Raw genomic sequence first — 18,425 nt, 5'->3', positions numbered from 1 at the left:
AAGCTGCCAACACGTCCCATCCCCAAAGGTTAAGGGAAGTGGTAGCAACATAAGGCCTAATTGTAGCTGTGTGCCCCTCTGATTCCTTCACCATCACAGGCCGTTCACTTAAATAGCTCTGTGTGGTTCCTCCTAATCCTGCAATGGCCGATCCCACTGGGGCTAAAGGCCATGAGGGAGGCCACGCAGAGAAGGAGATGATAGTTACATCAGCACCCATATCAATCAAACCTTGAAATTGAGTCTGGGGTGGACGGGCGTTCGGCAGGATCAGGGTACATGTTATCTGTGGCCTTTGGTCAGAGATGTCTGCAGTCCAGAAGGCCTGTGGAAGTCCCGTAGATCCACTGCCGTTATCTCCGTGAGTTTGTTGTTCTATCCTGGGGACACAAGACTTAAAAGGCACTAATTTAGCAAGGCAGGTCTTTTCAGGAATAGTTACAGGGGGTTTTTGCGTGGAGACCATAGCGCAAACCTGACCTTTAAAGTCAGCGTCAGTAACTCCTGAGTGCACTAAGATTCCTTGATGGGCAACATCAGGTTTTCCCACCAGCATCGCACAGGATCCCTGGGCTAAGGGTCCATATGCATCCAAGGGAACCTTATAAATATCGCTAGAGTCTAAGACGACTACGGCTGCGGTGTGGACGTCAAACCCGTCTGATCCCTGGGTGCTGTCTCTAGGGTGGCTGGGTAGGCCTGTGCCTGTACCTGTGCCACTCTCTGGGGGAGCGACTGCATCGGAGAGCAATTCCCCCTCCTTGCACCCCGGCGGAAGTTTCCCGGCAACGGCCGACCATCGGCATGAGTCCGGGATCTACAGTAGCCCGTGCAATGCCCTGGCCCGCCACACCTCTTGCACTGGGGAATCGGTGTGTTCTCTTTTTGGCTCGGCTTAGGCCGTTTCCATTTTTTTGCGCGTTTGGGTTGCTTTGGTTCACAACCAGAAGATGTGTGAACAGGCTGCAGGAACGCAGCCAAAGCAGACCTTCTCTGGTTCCCAGATCCCACCTTAGCGCAGGCTTCGACCATGTCTGTTACCTCAGGATCCCCTGGTAAGGCATCTATGATTTTTCTGCACTCCTCGTCTGCGTTCTCTCTCACTAACTGCCTTAACAACAACTGTCTTAACCCGTCATCCTCAACCTGCTTCTCGAGAGAAGCAGTGACTTTCTCTACAAAAGAGAGGAATGACTCTGATCTCCCTTGAACTATTTCAGTATATCACTTTCTAGGAGCAGACAACTCTATGGTTTTCAACAGGGCAGCCATGCCGACCTGCTGAGCTTGCTGCAGGACACTAGAGTACCCTGTAGGCTGGGATCAGAGAAGGGACCAGTCCCCATCAAAGCATCCACTCCTGCTGTCTGTCTAGGATCAGCAGCAGGGAGCTGCATATTCCCTAATGCAGCCTTGTCGGCCAGCTTTCTCCAGGTAGTCTCAAAAACTGTAAATTGTGTATGTTGAAATAGGATTTGACCTAAGTGTCTGATTTCAAATGGAGCAAACAAATCTGTTTTTATCACCCTTATTATCTGCATAACCTCAGCAGAACCTAGCCCATGTTGTGCCACCTTGGATTGCAGATCCTGTGCAACCTTCCAAGTAATCACCTCATGCTTATCACGCTCGCCAGAATTTGGGAGAGCCTTATACACTGGGAAAGTTTGGATCTCCCCTTTTGGGGAGTCACTACCATCCTGAACTACTGGCACAGCCTGCAGATGGAGTGTAACAGCTTCCTGATTACTCCCAGAATCCTCAAATCTGTTTGGCATCCCAAGTGTTTCCAATAAATTCCAATCTCCCTCCTCCAAGGCTCGCATCTTAACTGACTCTAAGAAGCGACTGTAGTGAGTCAGACACACTGCCACCATGCAGTCCGGGAAGGTCCAGGGGCGCGACGGGAGCAGCCTTTTCTGTCGCCGCCCGGCTACGGCAGCTTTACGCTCCGGGGCCAGAACCTCATCTGCCTCACTGCCTGACAATGAATCATCGGGTAAAGACAACTCTGAGGTGCTGTGAGCGAACAGAGGTGGGCGGGGAGGAATGGACTGACCAGAGGCAGAACAGGCAGAACAGGCAGCACAGGCTACAGTCGGCTGCGCTGTAGTTTGAACTGCAGCCTCTTTTTGGGATGCCATCTCGGCCGGTTCTGACCGAACTGGTGCTGGAACTGCTGCGGCCATCTCCGGGGCTGCAGCCACGCCCGGCGCTGCGCCTGTCTCCTGTGCTGCGGCAGCGCCTGGTGCCACCACTGGCCGGGCCATGGCCACCGCATCCGCCGCTTCTGTCGCTGGTCGCGGCTCCGCAGGCAGCTGGAGCGCCGGCGCTGCGCCAGTGGCCGACACCGCAGCCGCGGCCGCCGCGGGAGTCGCCGGCAGCAGCGGCACTTCCGGTTTCAGCGCTGGCCGTGACACTTCCGGGTTCGGTGCCGCGTCTCCTGCGGGTGCCGCGGGCGGTGCGGGCCCAGCACACCCCGCACAGCGGGCTGCCTCTGGCATCTGCAGCAGCTGCTTTTGCAAGCTGAGCAGTTCCGACAGCTGTCGTGAGATATTCAGCAGTTCCGGCAACAAAGGCAGATGACATATTAGAAGGTCGACTGCTCGGGTCTGTGACTGCGCAGAACAGTCCGGCGCCATGGAGGGCGATGGGCCGCACCCGGGCATTCTCGGTGCAGCCACGCCCAGGGCTACACCGGCCCAGAAGGTGCATCTGGGCAGTTTCGGCGCAGCGGATGGGCTGGAAGCCGCCATAATTGACATGGGTCAATTATGCAAATTCAAACTTTCCCCAAACTAGAGTTTACATGTTCCAGGAACTGTTCAGCATGGGTCCTCCTTAGATCTGCCTTTTTAGAGCATGCACATTTCTTGGCTGTGGTTTTAGTCAGTTTTTATCATCACCCTCAGCGTGGGCTTTGGTCTATGGTTTCTGCAGACGGTAGTTGCTGATAGTTGGCATGTCAGTAGCAGGGGTCTTCAACACATGTTGGTTGGATGTTATCCAACCAAGCAGACAGTTCAATTACCACAAGCAGAACTATATTAGCTATTTTACTATTATGTCTAAGTTTAGTTAATGACAGAAATAAAGGCATTCGTTATTGTTACAAAACTACATCTTTATAACAAAGCTACTTTAACGTTATACATATAGCATCTATTTGTAGAAAGCCAATATTATAATATGCATCTATCACAATAACAAAGCTACTTTATACATATTTTTCATTAGATGCAATGTTAAAATATTGCATCTATTTTAACATTTGTAGAAAGCCAATATTATAATATGTATCTATCACATTAAGATTATGATCTGGGCTCAGAGAGAGAGCAAAAATGTAAAGGTACATGCAGCTGAAATCAAAAAACTTAACACCTATGTGTGTTCTGCAGCTTAAAGCTGCATAGACAAGTGATTCCCAGCACTGCCTTTTTATATTATAGAATGTTTTTTAAGGCAGCAGACCCTGAATGTGTCTCTGTGAGACTGAAGTTATAGGATGCAATATTCAACTTCAAAGACTGATGTTTTGATAACTAATGTTTGGTCTAAGAACCTGAGGAGAGAGCTAGTCTGGCATTAATGTGATTTTTGTCCTTTCTGTGATGCTGTAAGTAAGAGCTGCATTGTTCTTTCCATAGTGTCATCAAAAGCATCTTGACACTGTTGCTGCTAAGTTCTGCCATGTTCATAACTGAAAAGGGTTTTGAGTCATTTTGTACGGAAAATCACACTACCAAAAGCCAGTGTCCACAAAGGAAACAGAGGAGTCCTGCAACTTCATTTGAATAAACGGAGAGAGGCCACTGGGACACACACCCACCGGGGTTCCTCTCCGAGGTTTTGGAGGCTACAGCCTCCTTTTATCCTAAACTCTTGGCTGCATGTTGCCCTCTTCCTTTCCCCGTTGGCTGAGATACTAGGAAAGTACAGCCTTCCCAAACCACCTACCACATATCCCCACTTGAACCTGTCATTTTATCCCAAAGTTCAGAAGTTCAGGCTTGTGCGGACCCTTTGTCTGTCAAACAGTCTGGGTTCTGTAACAAACCTTGAAGTTGGTAGAGACATTAAGACCCATTTCAAAGACATTAAAACCCACCCCCTCAACCATGGAATTGTTTGTAAAGACATGAGCACACATCTTTGCTTTCAATTTTAATTCAGAAAACAAGACATCACAACTGATTAGCAAACAGCTGATTAACAAAAACAGCTTTGCTGGACACTGTAGTCTGGCTTAGAAATCTTTTATTATGTATATTTAATGCTTTAAAGTACTAATGTGTTGCAAAACTAATACACCAGTACAAATTTAACAATTATGTATGTGTGCCAAACTACATTGAATCTACTTCAACCAGTACAGCACTTAAAAACAACCTGGTAGGTATAAAATACTTCACTGAGTAACTTCCTCTTCTGGAACAACTTCCAAAAGCATCTGGAGGTGCATAGTGATGGGCTCTGAGGAAAAGATTTATTGTGAGAGGCTTTATCAAAGAGAACAATATTTCAATTCAAACTATTTTTCTAAGTAAGAAAATTACCCGTCTGCATAGTTGTTTGTCTTACCTGTATTCCTATTTCAAAATGAAAAATAAAGGATGGGGAATAAACAGTCTTAATATCCAAACTACAGCATTCCACATTTCCAAACTTACATTAGAGTACAATACTTCCAATTACGTAATTTAAATTATAATTCATTACAATTATTTAATTATAATTAATTCTATTAATACATTAATAGGCCCAGGGGACAAGAGAGACAGATGATGGATTTTTTGAATGCTGTAGAACTACTAATCCTGTTGTATTCAGCCAGTTCCAATTAGCCTCTTAGAAATACCTGTGTATCCTGTTTTACCTGAGATAATATCAGAGTTTCTCTAGCGACTATGCAATCAGTTAATAAATGGTCATGCTGGGTTCTTGCAGCTTTCACTATAATCAGCACTGGGATTATTTTTTTATCTTAATGCTGTTAACATTTTCTTTAGTAAGTATTGTAAAATTAATAATCAGAGTTAAGAGCCCAGTGTTTGGTGGCATAAGAAGTTATGTCTGCTAATCTTTAGTTAATCGCTAAAGCAATGTTTTGAAATACAGATAACTGAAAAACTAACTTTACGGACTAATTAGTTCCGTGAACTTTAAAAGTCGGTTTCTTTGTGCTACTACAGTGATGTGTTGTTTTTTGTGAATTAAGTTTAATTTTTCCTCAAGTCAGACATTACTTCTTTTCAACAGGAAGAAGTAAAATACAGTCTTCAGTAAAGCCCACTACATGCTAGGGAAATTGTTTCCCCCCACATCCTGCTCATGTGCTTTAGAAGGGATGGACCAGATAGTGAGCTTTATTATAGTAATTAATCTCAAGTTTAGTAAATGTTCTGTTGAGTTTGGAGCTGGCTACCTGATGTATACTTACTTGATATTTTCTGGGGCCAGTTGAATTTGAAATGAACAAAAAGTACATAAACTATAAGTCCACTAAGTATAAATAAAATACAGTACAAATAGGCCAGTTCAGGTGCACTGATGATTGGTGCCAATACCAGTAAAATTGAGACCAGTGTCACTATGACAGGAATGATGATGGGTATCTGCAAGATACAAAGAATAAAATCACTTCTTCATTCTTTAGCTGTTCTTACAGAAGTTTCCTGTATGAAAGAATATTTTGATCATCTTATGCATTTTTTAATTTTAAAATTTCTGGAATCAGACAGGACAACTGAAGGAGTAGCAGAAGTATGGATAGGGAAAACTCTTCTGCTAAATTATTCACTAAGATCTCTTTGTCTGCATTTCAAATTGCAGTGTACAAGTTTGCAGTTTAATAAATGTGGGACCTGATTTATGTGCAATGACCTGGGGTCTTATTTTGGATATTCTTTCAGCGGTAGTCTGCTGACTGCAATTACACATCTCTGAAAATTTGGCTTGTGCCCTGTGGTCTATACAAGTGAAAATCAACATCTTTTCCCAGTCCTTATGAGCTTAGTCCTAGTGCAGAACTACTATTAAATAGCTAGATTTCAGGTAGGGGGAGTAAAAAACGAGGATAATGCGCAAGGGTCCCGGTTAAATATCCAGATACTTAGGGTGAATCCATGCTACAGCATCTATGGAATGGAGGAAAAGCCATACAGAACTTACCCTGATAGGTCTCCTGAGTTCCTTCTTTGTAAACCTCATAACAATTAGTCCAAGTACAGTTAAACCATAAAATATCCAGACTGCAAAACTGAAGTAATTTATGAGTGTGTCAATGTCACCAGGAATAATATAAATAATGGCAATGGCACCCTAAAAATGAAAACAAAAATTAGTATAGTCTATTATAGAAGAAGGCTGAATTTTACTTATTTCCCAATACTGTTGCATGCTTAGTGTTCCAGAGAATGAACTGTGAATGTTTTTGCCTAAACATTTGGGTGTAAATGTATTGCAGCACCTTTAAAGATTGTGACTACATCCTGCCAACATGTGGTTATTTTTGTATGTAATCTTAATTCCATTTTAAGTCAAAATGCTTATAATTTTTATGCACAAATCTGTTGCATTGTTAATTTTATATCTGGAAGATACAAAATGTATTTTTAGGTTTTTAATGTTACTGGGATTGAATAGATCTTGTTTTTCCTTGAAGATAAATGGGTAAAATAAAAATAACAAGATGTTCTAGATTTATTCTTAAATGTATTTACTGACTGGATTTTTTTTAGTGAGATGTAAATTTCGTGTGTGGAGGAAACAGGGCAGTGATAGCTTGCTTGCAAGCATCCTGTGAAAGGATTCTGTAATACTAACCATTCATTTAAGTTTTTGATTTCATGCCATTGATCCTTAACCATTTTGATTTTTAAAATCCAGTTCTGGAATGAGTATGTTCAATTTACAGAAGTTGGGGGTTTTATGTAGTCTTTTTTCCAAAATGTATTTAGCAATTTTCTTGTCTAGATAGTTAAAGATATGTGTCAAGACTGCTTGTAAGAAATTGTGAAAGTATGTATTACTGGAGAATTTTTGTTGATAATTTTTCTGTACTTGGAATATATACTTACATAAAATATGATAGCAGGTGCTGGTGTTAAGTGCTTAACACTAATGTAAGATAGTACCTTTAGCATGTGCCCTTCACGACCTGCAACATAAACAAGTCTGACAAAACAAAAACAAGGCAATGTAGTTAGTGTGGCACCTAGACTTTAAGTGGCACTACTAAAAATAGACATCTGACTAATTTAATCAGTATTTTCTTTGATATGCATTGGGATTTAAAGAGTATTGTAGCAGTTTAAAATAAGGGAAATAACCAGTATTAAAGCAGTGAGCTAAAACAAATTCTGAACCAGTATTAAAATAGTACATTTGAAATTAATTTCAGAATCATTATTTTGCACATATAGTTGAAAATTATTTTGGGAAATGTTACCTACTGTGTCCCTTTTAATTAAATATTTCCTTTTTCATGTGCTTCATAGCAAAAACCTATATTGACAACCTTTTCTCTAAAAATGGCCTTTACATCCGCATTGTTTTCAGGTGGTTTTGAAATTTTAAAATACTTTAAATAGTAAATGGAAGCGCTGAACAACTAATAGAAAGGAATAGCTTCTCAGTTACCTTTGCTGGTGTAGTCATGTTTTTACTGGTAACTTTTAACTGTTTAATTCTCATCTTTAAAACTGATGATTGATGAAAAAACCCTTTTGTGCTATAGTGCTATACCTGCATAGAATTGAGAAGAGACCATGTTTTCTAATTTTTCAAACCTGAATAGCCACTGTTTATTTTTGAAAATTAATCAATAAGGCTAGATTTACAGGCAATTCTAAATTACATTTTTTATAATGTGGATCAGAAGAATGTCTTTATGTCTGTAGATACATGCATATAAATTTTTCCATCCTTCAAAAACTTTCATTTGAAGATATTTAGAATGGGAACTTACCTGCCTGCAGTAAAACAGGTGCCATTGGCAGATCCAAGTGTAGAAAATACCACAAAGAGAGGAACTATCCAAGAGGCTGGATAAAGGACTCTATCTCCAAATGTCTGGGATATGGGATTAAAATTAATAATTTTGGCATTTTAACTACCATTTAGTATATTCAGTAATGTTAGAGCCTCTTTGTAGGTAAAGTAAATGGGTATCTGAGCTACGTTACCAACAAAAACATGTTATATATTTTGTGTTCTTAAACAAGATTTAACTTGATACATTCTTTGCTGTAACTCCTGGTGCAGACAAGCTGCTGAAATGCACAGAAGATCTAAATTTTAAAAGCTTTTATTTAAAAAAAATTTAAGCATTTCAACATGTGTACTTCTTCACTTTGCTACCCTATATACTGTTTGTTTTCCCCGAAGACGAACATTAAAAAAATTGTTGCATGACCTCAACAGTTTTTTCAGAGACATGGAAAATTTACTGAGCAGAACTGAAGGGACAGATGTGTTTTTTAAGGTTTCAGAAACTTACATAGTTTCTAATTCTACCTGTAAGAGTATATCTTGCAAAAATGTAAAAATTTTATCTTTCAAATTTGTTAAGAAAAAAACCCAAAAAGAATAAGGGGGAAGTGAATGATGGACCATTTGCTGTTATCTCCAGAACAACAAACTTTGATCTACTGTCATTTGGCATGTGCTTCTTTCTCAGAAATACTGAAAATGGCAAAGCAACTGTCAAATTTTATTTCTCTTTCCATCTTTTTGATGCCTATGGAAAGCAGTCACCCTCTGAGCTGCAATGTTTACAAAACATTTGCTGAAGACTGTACTACTTTTGCTTCCTTCTTTTATTCCTATTGGGATATTATAGAACTACTCTTTAAATTAACCATTACTGAAATTTTAGATTAAGAAATGATAGTAGATAATGGGGGGAAAGGTGGCACTAACATCTTACACTAAAATTAATTTTATCTTAAAAAAAATTAATGGAACTGAATGACTTACATGACTTCAATGCACACAGCCTTCTTCAGATGTTCTATTACAAAATTAAGTAGCTTACCACAGCAACTGCCTGGGACTGCAGGAGTTCTGTTGAAGTCATTACGGTGAAATAGGAAATGTTTATCAGAATATAACAAACCGTAACCAAGGGGATTCCAATAATTATAGACAGTGGTAGATTTCTAAAGAATGGAAAAGTAAGATCCCATCAGCATTGCTGTATCACTGGTACAGTTGTCATAGTAAACTGTGGATTCTTTCTTTTCCTGATATGTTCTTTAGGTGTATTTACTTTTTTTTTTTTTTACTGTAGAACTAAAGAAATCAGGATTATAAAAAGAAAACTATAAATTATGCAAAGATACAAAGCCTGTAATACAGGCTAATTAGCTTTGTCTGTTAGTGCTCAAACCTTGAATAACTAGTGCTTTTAAAAAACAAACCAAAATATATGCTTGCTTGTAGAAAAATATTTAGTGTTTGATTTTTGCCAGTAAAAACACTGCTTTCCTACATAGTTTTACCTGTAAGGATTTTTAAGTTCTTCTGTGATGTAATTGAGTTGATTCCTGAAAGGAAAAACATTCATAGAGTATTTTAGCAGTCAGGTGTTTAAATATGACTATACTATAAGGTGAGGTGTTATTTCTTGTGTTACTGTTTTTAATCTTTTCAGTTTAAAAAAAAATTTAAAAAAAAGTACAATCAAACTTTTAAGTGGGAAAACTGCAGGACAAAACCTGTGTGAGCTTCTTATCCAAAAGTCAGCCTCTTGATTCACCATCTCTTTCTGCATTATCTCTATTATCTCTGAGACTCTGAAATCTTGGATAAAATATCCCAGAGTAATCAAACAAAAATTTGGTAGACACTAAGATTTACAAGATTGCCTTTCAACTTCAAGCTTTGCAGTATTTGAGTTTTTTCATATAAAAGCAAAAGTGTGCTGAGGGCAAGGAGTGAAGCAAGTCTGCTGGTGTTTCACAGTGGTTCTGGAAGTCATACTAGCATGAAAACCTTTCTAAGGATTATACCTATCTGAATTATAATTTCCAAATACTCATTTTTGCTAGAGCATGTAGACAAATTGAAACAAGGTTTTTATATTCATCTGCTCTGAAAATGGGAAGAGTTAGTATTTACGGTTCAAAAGGCAAATTTTCAAATGTTAGTGCCTGATGGTTACATACACAAGTAATTATTTAGGAATTAGCTTCTTTGCCCTTTTAAAAAGTCCATATGAGTGCCTGAATTAGGAGACTTACATGCCTGAGTTGAGACACTCAAGCTTGGAAATAGAACCTAAAAAAAATCTATTTAAAAATAAATTCAGTTTCAGAAGCTTTTAAGTACAGACCTATATGCAGATTTTTGCAGTTTGTACATTTAAGAATATCAGTGGATTTGTGCCAACAGAACACTATGCCAACTGACATTCCCTAAGAAAAAATCTGCAGGTTGAACATCATAATTTCTGATATAATGTTCTTTTTTATGTTCTCCTGTACTAATCAAACACCACTACATATTTTGCAAGAAATGGAATTTGATGGGGTAACCTGCAGGGAAAGCTATTTTGCCTAACCCACGGGAATTAAACTGTGTTATATCCTCCTCATCACTTCAGTTTCTAAGCACCTTCAGCAGCAAAGCAGTAGTAGTAGTAGTCCTTTTGGGGTCTAATATAATTTCTTTCCCTAGTAAACAGCAACTAAAAGAAGGTGGAGTTTTGGGGGGTTTTTAACCAAACGAGTGTTCTTTTTCCAGTACTCATCAAGACATTCTTAATAACAAGTCAGTTGTTAACTTTTTCAGAGAGTTCCACAGGGAGAGAGTAAACCAGTTAAAGGCTGTTAAAGTGTAACTGTTAAGGCTAATAAAGATTCCTTACCATCCATCATACGCCCAGAGTCCATTATAAAATGCCAGACTGATAGAGCTAACAGAAATTTTACTGTCCTTGAAAGAATCTTTGAAGTTTTCAGTTTTTCCTGCAAATAAGAGGAAGATTACTGATCAGTGTTAAAACTAATTCTTGTAATCCCCACCAGATGAAAAAACATTCCAACATATGTCTCATGTTTTGAAACTTTTCACTTTAATTAATACCCTTTTGTATTAATTGATTGGTAGTGTTGCATTTCCCACCCATCCCCGTTCTCTAAAAGAAAATACCATAGTTTCCAAAAGATGCAAAACTAAAACTCTGAATGAAGAGATTCAGGGCTGTGCCTTATTACTGTGTCACTTCTGTCAGTGGGGAACTTTTTAATGATCATAGCAAAAGCTAAAAGAATTTTTTCAAATAATGTATATTTTATTACCTTTTGCAAGGAGAACAATTCCACTTACAATAATGATTGTGACAATGATCATTTTAGCAGCTGTGAGAAAATTCTGGAGGTAGCTTCCCAGCTTCACACTCAGTGAATTCACAATTGTAATTACCACTAAAAGAAATCAAATTATAAATATTTGCATTGTTTGTCAGAATTTAAAGAAAAGGTGCCCCTCCCCTTATTTACTGTACTGCTTTTCCCTCACACTTTTTGTCTATATTATATACAGTTTTTAATTACTGTGTTTGGATAACTTTTAAAATAGTGAGGAAAAACATATTTATGAATTAGATTTTGATAATACCTTTTACAAAAAATATTTTGAAGTTGCACAGCATTCTGATAAATAAAAAAAATAGTATTTCCACACTTATTTTTTCTTCCTTTTCTGCTAGAGATAAGAATTATACAGCTGCATCTATCTTAATGAAGAATTAAAAACCCCTTGGACTAGGAACAAACCATTTTTAAACCTATCCTTTTTATGTTGTTGAATTAGTTATTGTGGGAAGGACTTACTGGACTGTGTCTTAAAGATTTCTGGTGTCTTTGTGAAGATGAACCTAAGGAAGTTTCAGGGTACGGAAATGCACTTACTGATGGGGCCAGACACAAGTCACTATGCAGTTTTGGATCTGGTCTGTCTTAAAAAGTGTGAGTCTTACCAATAGCAGCTGCTGCAAGACACTTGATGACAACTTGGGGTGGATCACAACCTGGATAAAAAGGGGCTGATGCATATTCTGCAAAGCTGAGACAAATGATTGCAAATGAACTGGGTTTTGTAACCAGTAAGCTTGTCCAAGAAAACAAAAATGCTGGAATTGGGCCAAATGCCTCCATAAGGTAAGGATATTCTCCCCCAGACTTTGTGATCATTGTACCAAGCTCAGCAAAACAAAGTGCACCTGAATAACAAGAAAAGCAGGTTCAGTTAATACACTTTTGAACCTGGGACTGCTTGAAGAGATGATCACTTTTTAATAGGTAGAAAAGTTAAGGAAATTTATATATACAGTGCATCATTACTCTCTTCAAGTTTCTGTATATTTTACTGTATATGCAAAATAAAATTTTAATTACTTGTGAGCAATTGAAAAAAATACCCTGGAATTATTAAGATGCAGTCTAAAAATGACTACAATTGATGTTCAGACTTCACCAAAACCAGTACAAACAAACATCGTGATTTCATTGGATTTCTGTTTAAGAAATGAACACTATAAGAAGTGTTTAAGTGGCTGACATACCTTTTGAAAACCTCAAAAAACAGACTTTCTGCACAATTTTGAAATAAAATGGCTGCTAAGTACAACATTAAAGTACAGTGATACTTCCTGTTCTATTGCTGTATGTGGCATCTTGAATTAAAGGTTTTCTGTATGCTGTCTGCCTTGATACAATGCTCAAAAATTTATTTGTTTTATTTCTTGAAATATTTTGAGGTGCTTAGTGCTAAATTTTCAGATAACAGAGTTAGAATCATGGAAGTAGAAAGCTAGCAGAAAGTACCTAGCTCACTACCAGTAAATTTCACATATTGCCAGTTATTTAAGTAGAAGAGTATTCTCTTTATTACAGTCAGTGGATGAAGCAGGCAAAACTAAAACTTTTTTTCAAAATAAATTGAGAGTGTGATTTACAATTTTAAAAACTTAATTTGTCTTCTATAAACACCCCGTTTTAAATTTATGGTGGAGTACTGCTATGCATATATACAGCAGGATTTAGTTGATTTTGGTCTAGGTGCTATTAGCTAATTTGTGAAATGACAGTAGTATGCAGAAACAGCAGATATAAAGATTTAAGGCAAAGATTCAGATTCTTTGTTGACTGTTTTACCTAATGTTGCCAGAACTCCACAGGCTGCCCAGATGGTTAAACAAGGACCCACAGCTTCAACATTGGCAAGCACTGATTTTGGAGAAACGAAGATACCTGAGCCAATAATTGTACCAACAATCATACAGATTCCACTAACGAGGCCCACCTTGAAATAAAATGAGATGTATTTGTAAGCAATTTCTAGTAATTCAGCAATTACTTCTCAGTATCATAGAACTATAGTAGTTGTCATTACTGATTTATTTTTATTGGCTTTCAATATATCGTTCTATAAAGAAATATATTAAACAATTTTGCAAGGTTTCACTCTTCTTTCCAAGATCGATGTGTACCCTGTGGTGTACTCCTGCTGTTTTCAAAAGTACATCTATTTGTGTTCTGCCTGCCTGTGTATTTCCTTTATTAAACTGTCTTTTGGATTGGGTCTCAAATATAACCTTGGATGGGTGAATTTGCCCTTTCCTCTCTGATTAAGCAATGACATTCTGTTACAAGCAGTTGGTGAATTCTGAATTTTCTAGAATTGTCTTTCATGGATGGAGTCTGCTTTTGTTTTGTTTTTTTCTTTTTGAGCAGCTGTTTTCCTCTCCTTGCTTTAAATATTTGTGCACAGGAATTGTGTTGATACTGCTAGGTGCTGATAAGATCATGTTCTCCTAAATTTGTAGTGACCTACAAGTGGCACAGGCAACTTAATATTTTCTGATAGTTATGGCTACTCTAATGACATCAGTATTTTTCCAGTCTTGCCATCAAACTACATCAAAACCACCTAGAGAATCTTTTTCCAGGTAACTTAAATTAATTTTAAGAGAAATGCCACTCCCATCCTGAGAGGAAGTGATACAACTGTTTTCTAAAGCATCTGTAATTTTCTGGAGGAGACAGATTTTCACTTGTCTTCAAGCACCAGTGCCTATTTCCTGGCTGTAAACACTAACAAATTTTCATAAACAATGAGCTGGACAACCCACTACAACTTCTGAAAAGTCCATGTGGAAAAAAAAGTAAAGTTTATGAAATGCCTCAGTTATTGACTTAGAATAAGTCTTTGAATTCTTTTTATATCGGATAACTTAAATGACATATTCCTAGGGTTTTATTCTGTTTATATCAGAACTATTTAACTATAGTAATTAGCAGTTTCTAAAAATTTAAACCAACCACATTGTTGAGATATTAGCATATTTCTGCTAAATTGGGACACAGTAGTGGTTTTTGTAGGCTGATGCATATGCACAAATGCCCCCTTCTGCCTCCCTCTGCCAACCCCTCACACGTGGATCAAAGGGGAAAAGAAAAAGGTTTGCCTGCTTTTGTAGGTTCATCGTTTGGGGTTCATGACTCTGAATGGATTGTCTGTCCTCTCTTCCTTTGTGCTCTCCTTTTCTTTTCTTCAAGCTTTCTTCACCCATTTGTTTTTCTTGTTGAAATTTCTAAGGAAATAAAAACAAAATCTCACTCTAGCATAATAATGTTGCTTGACTTTTGCTGATGATGTGGGTCCAAAATAGTGTAGGTAAATATTACCAGGAAACAAACACATGCACACACTCGCTCAAAGGCAAAGGACTTCCATCGAACTGCCTACTCAGAGAAGAAATCGAAGAGGAGAAGTTATGTCAACTTCTGATGTCTGACCTGCTGTGGATTTTCCTCATACCTACCCGGCAAGTGAATATCTGTGTCTTCTATAGCAGACTACATTCAGTTTCGAGGATGTCCTTACTGGAACGATCAAGCTTTTATAGCCGGTCCTTCCTCTGTATTCCTCCAAATGTCCAGACAGATTTTATCTTGCTCCCAAAAGCTAGTCTGTTTTCTTCTTAGCTGGGAGACCTTCTTTCTGTTCTTCATTAAATTAGGCCCTGCCTCAGTTCCTTGGAGATGGAAGGATCTGATAAACAGAGTGTGGGCTACTGTAATTATCTAATTAGCAACTCTTTGCCTCAGGAGTCACCAGTCTTCTCTGTGTTGATTCAGGATGAATGTCTTCCACTCAACGTTTTGTCCTGTTTAGAAAAGGAATATAAACAGTTTGTTTTTAAATTTTAATTTAGACTTACAATTTTTTTTTTGTGAGGATTTTGCTTGTTTCCCCTAGTATTGGCCTACAATACAGTCTGAGACAGTGAAGGAAATTGATCGGGTTAGGTCCTGAGTCTCTAAAGTGGATTCAGTCAGAATCTCTTCTCTCCTAAGACTCTACAACTATAATTTCTTGAATTTGAATGCTGAAGATCAGTATGCTTTTATACAGATGGTAACCCTGGAAGGCATCATGTCTAGGAAACTAAGTTGGGTTTTTTTGTAAATTAAGTAGTAACTGGCTACAAAAACTGCACCATTTTAAATTGACAGAACACCTATCTCAGTATTGTGGTCTTCAGAAACATTTGGGCTATAAAAACATCTTTTTGATGTTTTTTATCTTTTGAATTAAAGATTTTTTAAAGAATCATAACAAATCCAACTTTTAAGATTAAACCTATGATAGAAAACACATGAAGAATGCAGGGCTTGGGTCCCTGAACTTCATTATAGCTTTGTGCCCAGCATCTCTCTTTTAAAGTCATGTATTTAGACTGCTTCAACTATCACCTTTAGCAATTCTTGCTTTCACTTACCTTCTTTATTTATATTTGTTTGGTGTTAATCGAGTCTGGGAATTCTTGTCAAGTGTATTTCTCCTATTATTTCCCAGCCAGTTACAAGCAAGGAATGTCCTTGTCTGAAACCAGAATATGCAGGAGCAGCAGCTTAAGTACAGAGGTAATAATTAAACCCATTAAAAAAGGTAATCATTAAACCCATTCTCTGCCAAGAAGCTTTGCGTTAGGAACCACAGGTAAACTGCTAGTCCAAGTAGTTTATCTTCAAAAACAAGTAAACCTGTCTTTGTTCCATTTGTGAGAATGTTTCTCCAGTGCCTAAGTAGTGTATTACATAGTGGGAGTGAACCATAATTTGGAGAGTCTATTTTGATGATTTTTATAGCAAGCAGTTGCTAATTAAGGAAATGCTTTGGAAAGATAACCTTGAAGTAATTGTCATATTATGAGTGCATTAAAACCATCTGTACAGATGCTATTTGAATCCTATAAAAATAGCTGATGTTTTTATCTTGAGAAGGTAGAGAAGCATGAGAAAAAATGTTTCCTTTGTTTTTCATTAACCTGAGGCAGCTGAGTGGGCAGCTTGTGTTCCCTTTGCTTGCAGTTACAAATATTTTCCATTTTTGTAAATATTTAAAAATCTTGCTTCAGTGAAAAATGCCATTCTCTATTTCTGTGCAGTTGTATATCCAGGGGAAAAAAAAGTATTATTATCCTGAATTCTGTAATAAGGCAACAGCTTTCATTTGAGCTAGTCATCCCTAAAACACTTGAAAAAAACCCCTTATTCATGTTAATCACTTAATTGTTTTTAGCAATGCAGTTGAACAACTCCTTTGCTGTATGATATTCAAACCCAAACCCCTCTAAATGCAGATGAGTTTTTCAATAAATATCTACTGTTAAAAGCTAAAAGATGTTCAGATACTGGTTCCTGATGTTAACATTTAACGTTTGTTGCCTTCTTGAGATAATGCCTCATAAACAGGCAGTACAGGGCTGGAAATAAGACCAAATTGCTTGGCCTGAGTATCAACAAAACTATCCTAAGCATGACTTGATAGTCGTTTTCCTCACTTTTTTTTTTAACTTTTTAAGCATGCAGGATTGATCAACAGGAATTTCTTCTGTAATGATGATGTAAATCTGTGACTAAACATGGACTCTTAAGAATATGTGAAACACTTGTTTCACATGCCTCATTTGGGAGCAGGTATTATGTAATGTACTTCTGTGTTCCTTATACTGGTAATTTTGAAATGAAGATTTATAATCTTATCATTCCTATGTTGTTCATGAAATGCTACAGAGACTATTGAAATAGCTAATGTGAAAAGAAAAAAAGAATGGGAGGATCATATTATGGGGCTACCATTGTCCATTGAAATGAAGCAGGCACATCTTTCACATCATCTCTACCCTGCAACTTCCAAACCAACAAAAAAAAAAAAACCCTGAAAAAACATGTAATTTTGATGAAGATAATGGGGTATGTAACCTTTAATGTTCTGTTAAGTAAGGTTTTGCTTGGGAATTTTTCTTAGATTTAGTGTAGGTAGTCTTTGATTTTTTTGTGTAGATGTATGCCTCAGTTGTCTTATCTTTCTCCTTCAGATCTGTACTCCATTTTGTTTCTTCAGGTCCCATAAAAGCAACATTGAAAATATGTTGTTTGAGTTTTTGCCTAAGCAACCGGTTTCTTTAGTCAACCTGGAATGTCCATCTGGAGAATTCCCACCTGTTCAATAGATGTCTTAAGTCTCTGCAGTGATTTGACCTTAACTAGTCTGTGTTTCTTTATAAAAATAGAAAAGTATCTTCGTTTATTGTCTAGTTTTATTTTAGGGGTTACTCTTCTTGGGATGTTGTAAACCTATTAAAAGATTTGCAATTTTACCAGCAGTCCTTCTTTTCCTCAGCCACTGAAGTTAAAAATAAACATTGATTTCAAGGATTCTAATAGTATTTCCTTCATAGACAAGAGAAATGACATTTTACAGCCCTGGGAAAAGAGTCCTTCCTTCTCAAATAGGTACACAGATGAAGAGATGAAGGAGTTCTAATTCCAAAGGACTACACAGGCAAACACTCGAGGGCTGGTCCTATTTAAACACAGTAGTTTGAACCTTTTCAAAGGTTTTCAAATTGTACCAATTAAATTGTAAAAAGTAACTTTCAGGAAACTTTCAGGAAATAGCAAGGGCACAGTGTAGAAATACACTTTATTATCATTAGTTACTAATAATAAAGGTTAATGTTTGTTAGGGTTGGTATTTATTGCTTGCAGTAATGCATGTTCTACTTTGACCAATACTAAAGCAAACCATAAGGATCATCCTAACTTGCAGCTTTTAATTGTAGCTTAGCAGTATCTCAGAGTGGATACTTTCCATTCTAACCTTCCTGCTTACAAGTTATTTAATTTTAATGAGAGGACCAGTGTGTTTCCTTGTATTTGGCCTTGTTTGGATCTGACCATTAATAGATGTGTTCTATGATGTGATCTCAGTAACGTCATCCTTAGAAGCATTTTTTTTCTGAGTAGTTGCAGGTATGCTGCAAGTGGAATATAAGGAAAAGGTCTTATTTAATAGCTATGGTGATGCTGAGTTATGCTACGGATTGCAAGATCTTTGCATCTTGT

The 18,425-nt window shown here is 37.6% G+C and overlaps 1 protein-coding gene across 1 annotated transcript; it reads right to left on the bottom strand.

Moving 5' to 3' along the window:
• Positions 1–4,243: 4,243 nt before the first annotated feature.
• On the bottom strand, positions 4,244–16,062 carry SLC7A9 (solute carrier family 7 member 9). The gene is made up of 14 exons (XM_042027723.1): positions 15,794–16,062; positions 14,834–15,178; positions 14,477–14,602; positions 13,164–13,311; positions 11,987–12,229; positions 11,307–11,432; positions 10,874–10,973; positions 9,507–9,551; positions 9,041–9,164; positions 7,973–8,076; positions 7,083–7,179; positions 6,175–6,324; positions 5,444–5,618; positions 4,244–4,476 (listed from the first exon to the last, which is right to left on the bottom strand). The coding sequence occupies exons 3-14, from the start codon at positions 14,579–14,581 to the stop codon at positions 4,412–4,414; spliced, it is 1,482 nt and encodes a 493-aa protein (XP_041883657.1). The 5' UTR covers positions 14,582–14,602; positions 14,834–15,178; positions 15,794–16,062; the 3' UTR covers positions 4,244–4,411.
• Positions 16,063–18,425: the final 2,363 nt, after the last annotated feature.

This window comes from Corvus kubaryi, unplaced genomic scaffold (assembly GCF_017639235.1).
Source record: "Corvus kubaryi isolate FWS band 111438036 unplaced genomic scaffold, C.kubaryi_AGA036_p1.0 37300, whole genome shotgun sequence".
Taxonomy (NCBI): Eukaryota; Metazoa; Chordata; class Aves; order Passeriformes; family Corvidae; genus Corvus; species Corvus kubaryi.
Note: the sequence above shows the minus strand (reverse complement) of the source record. Positions and strands in the feature narration are given on the sequence as shown.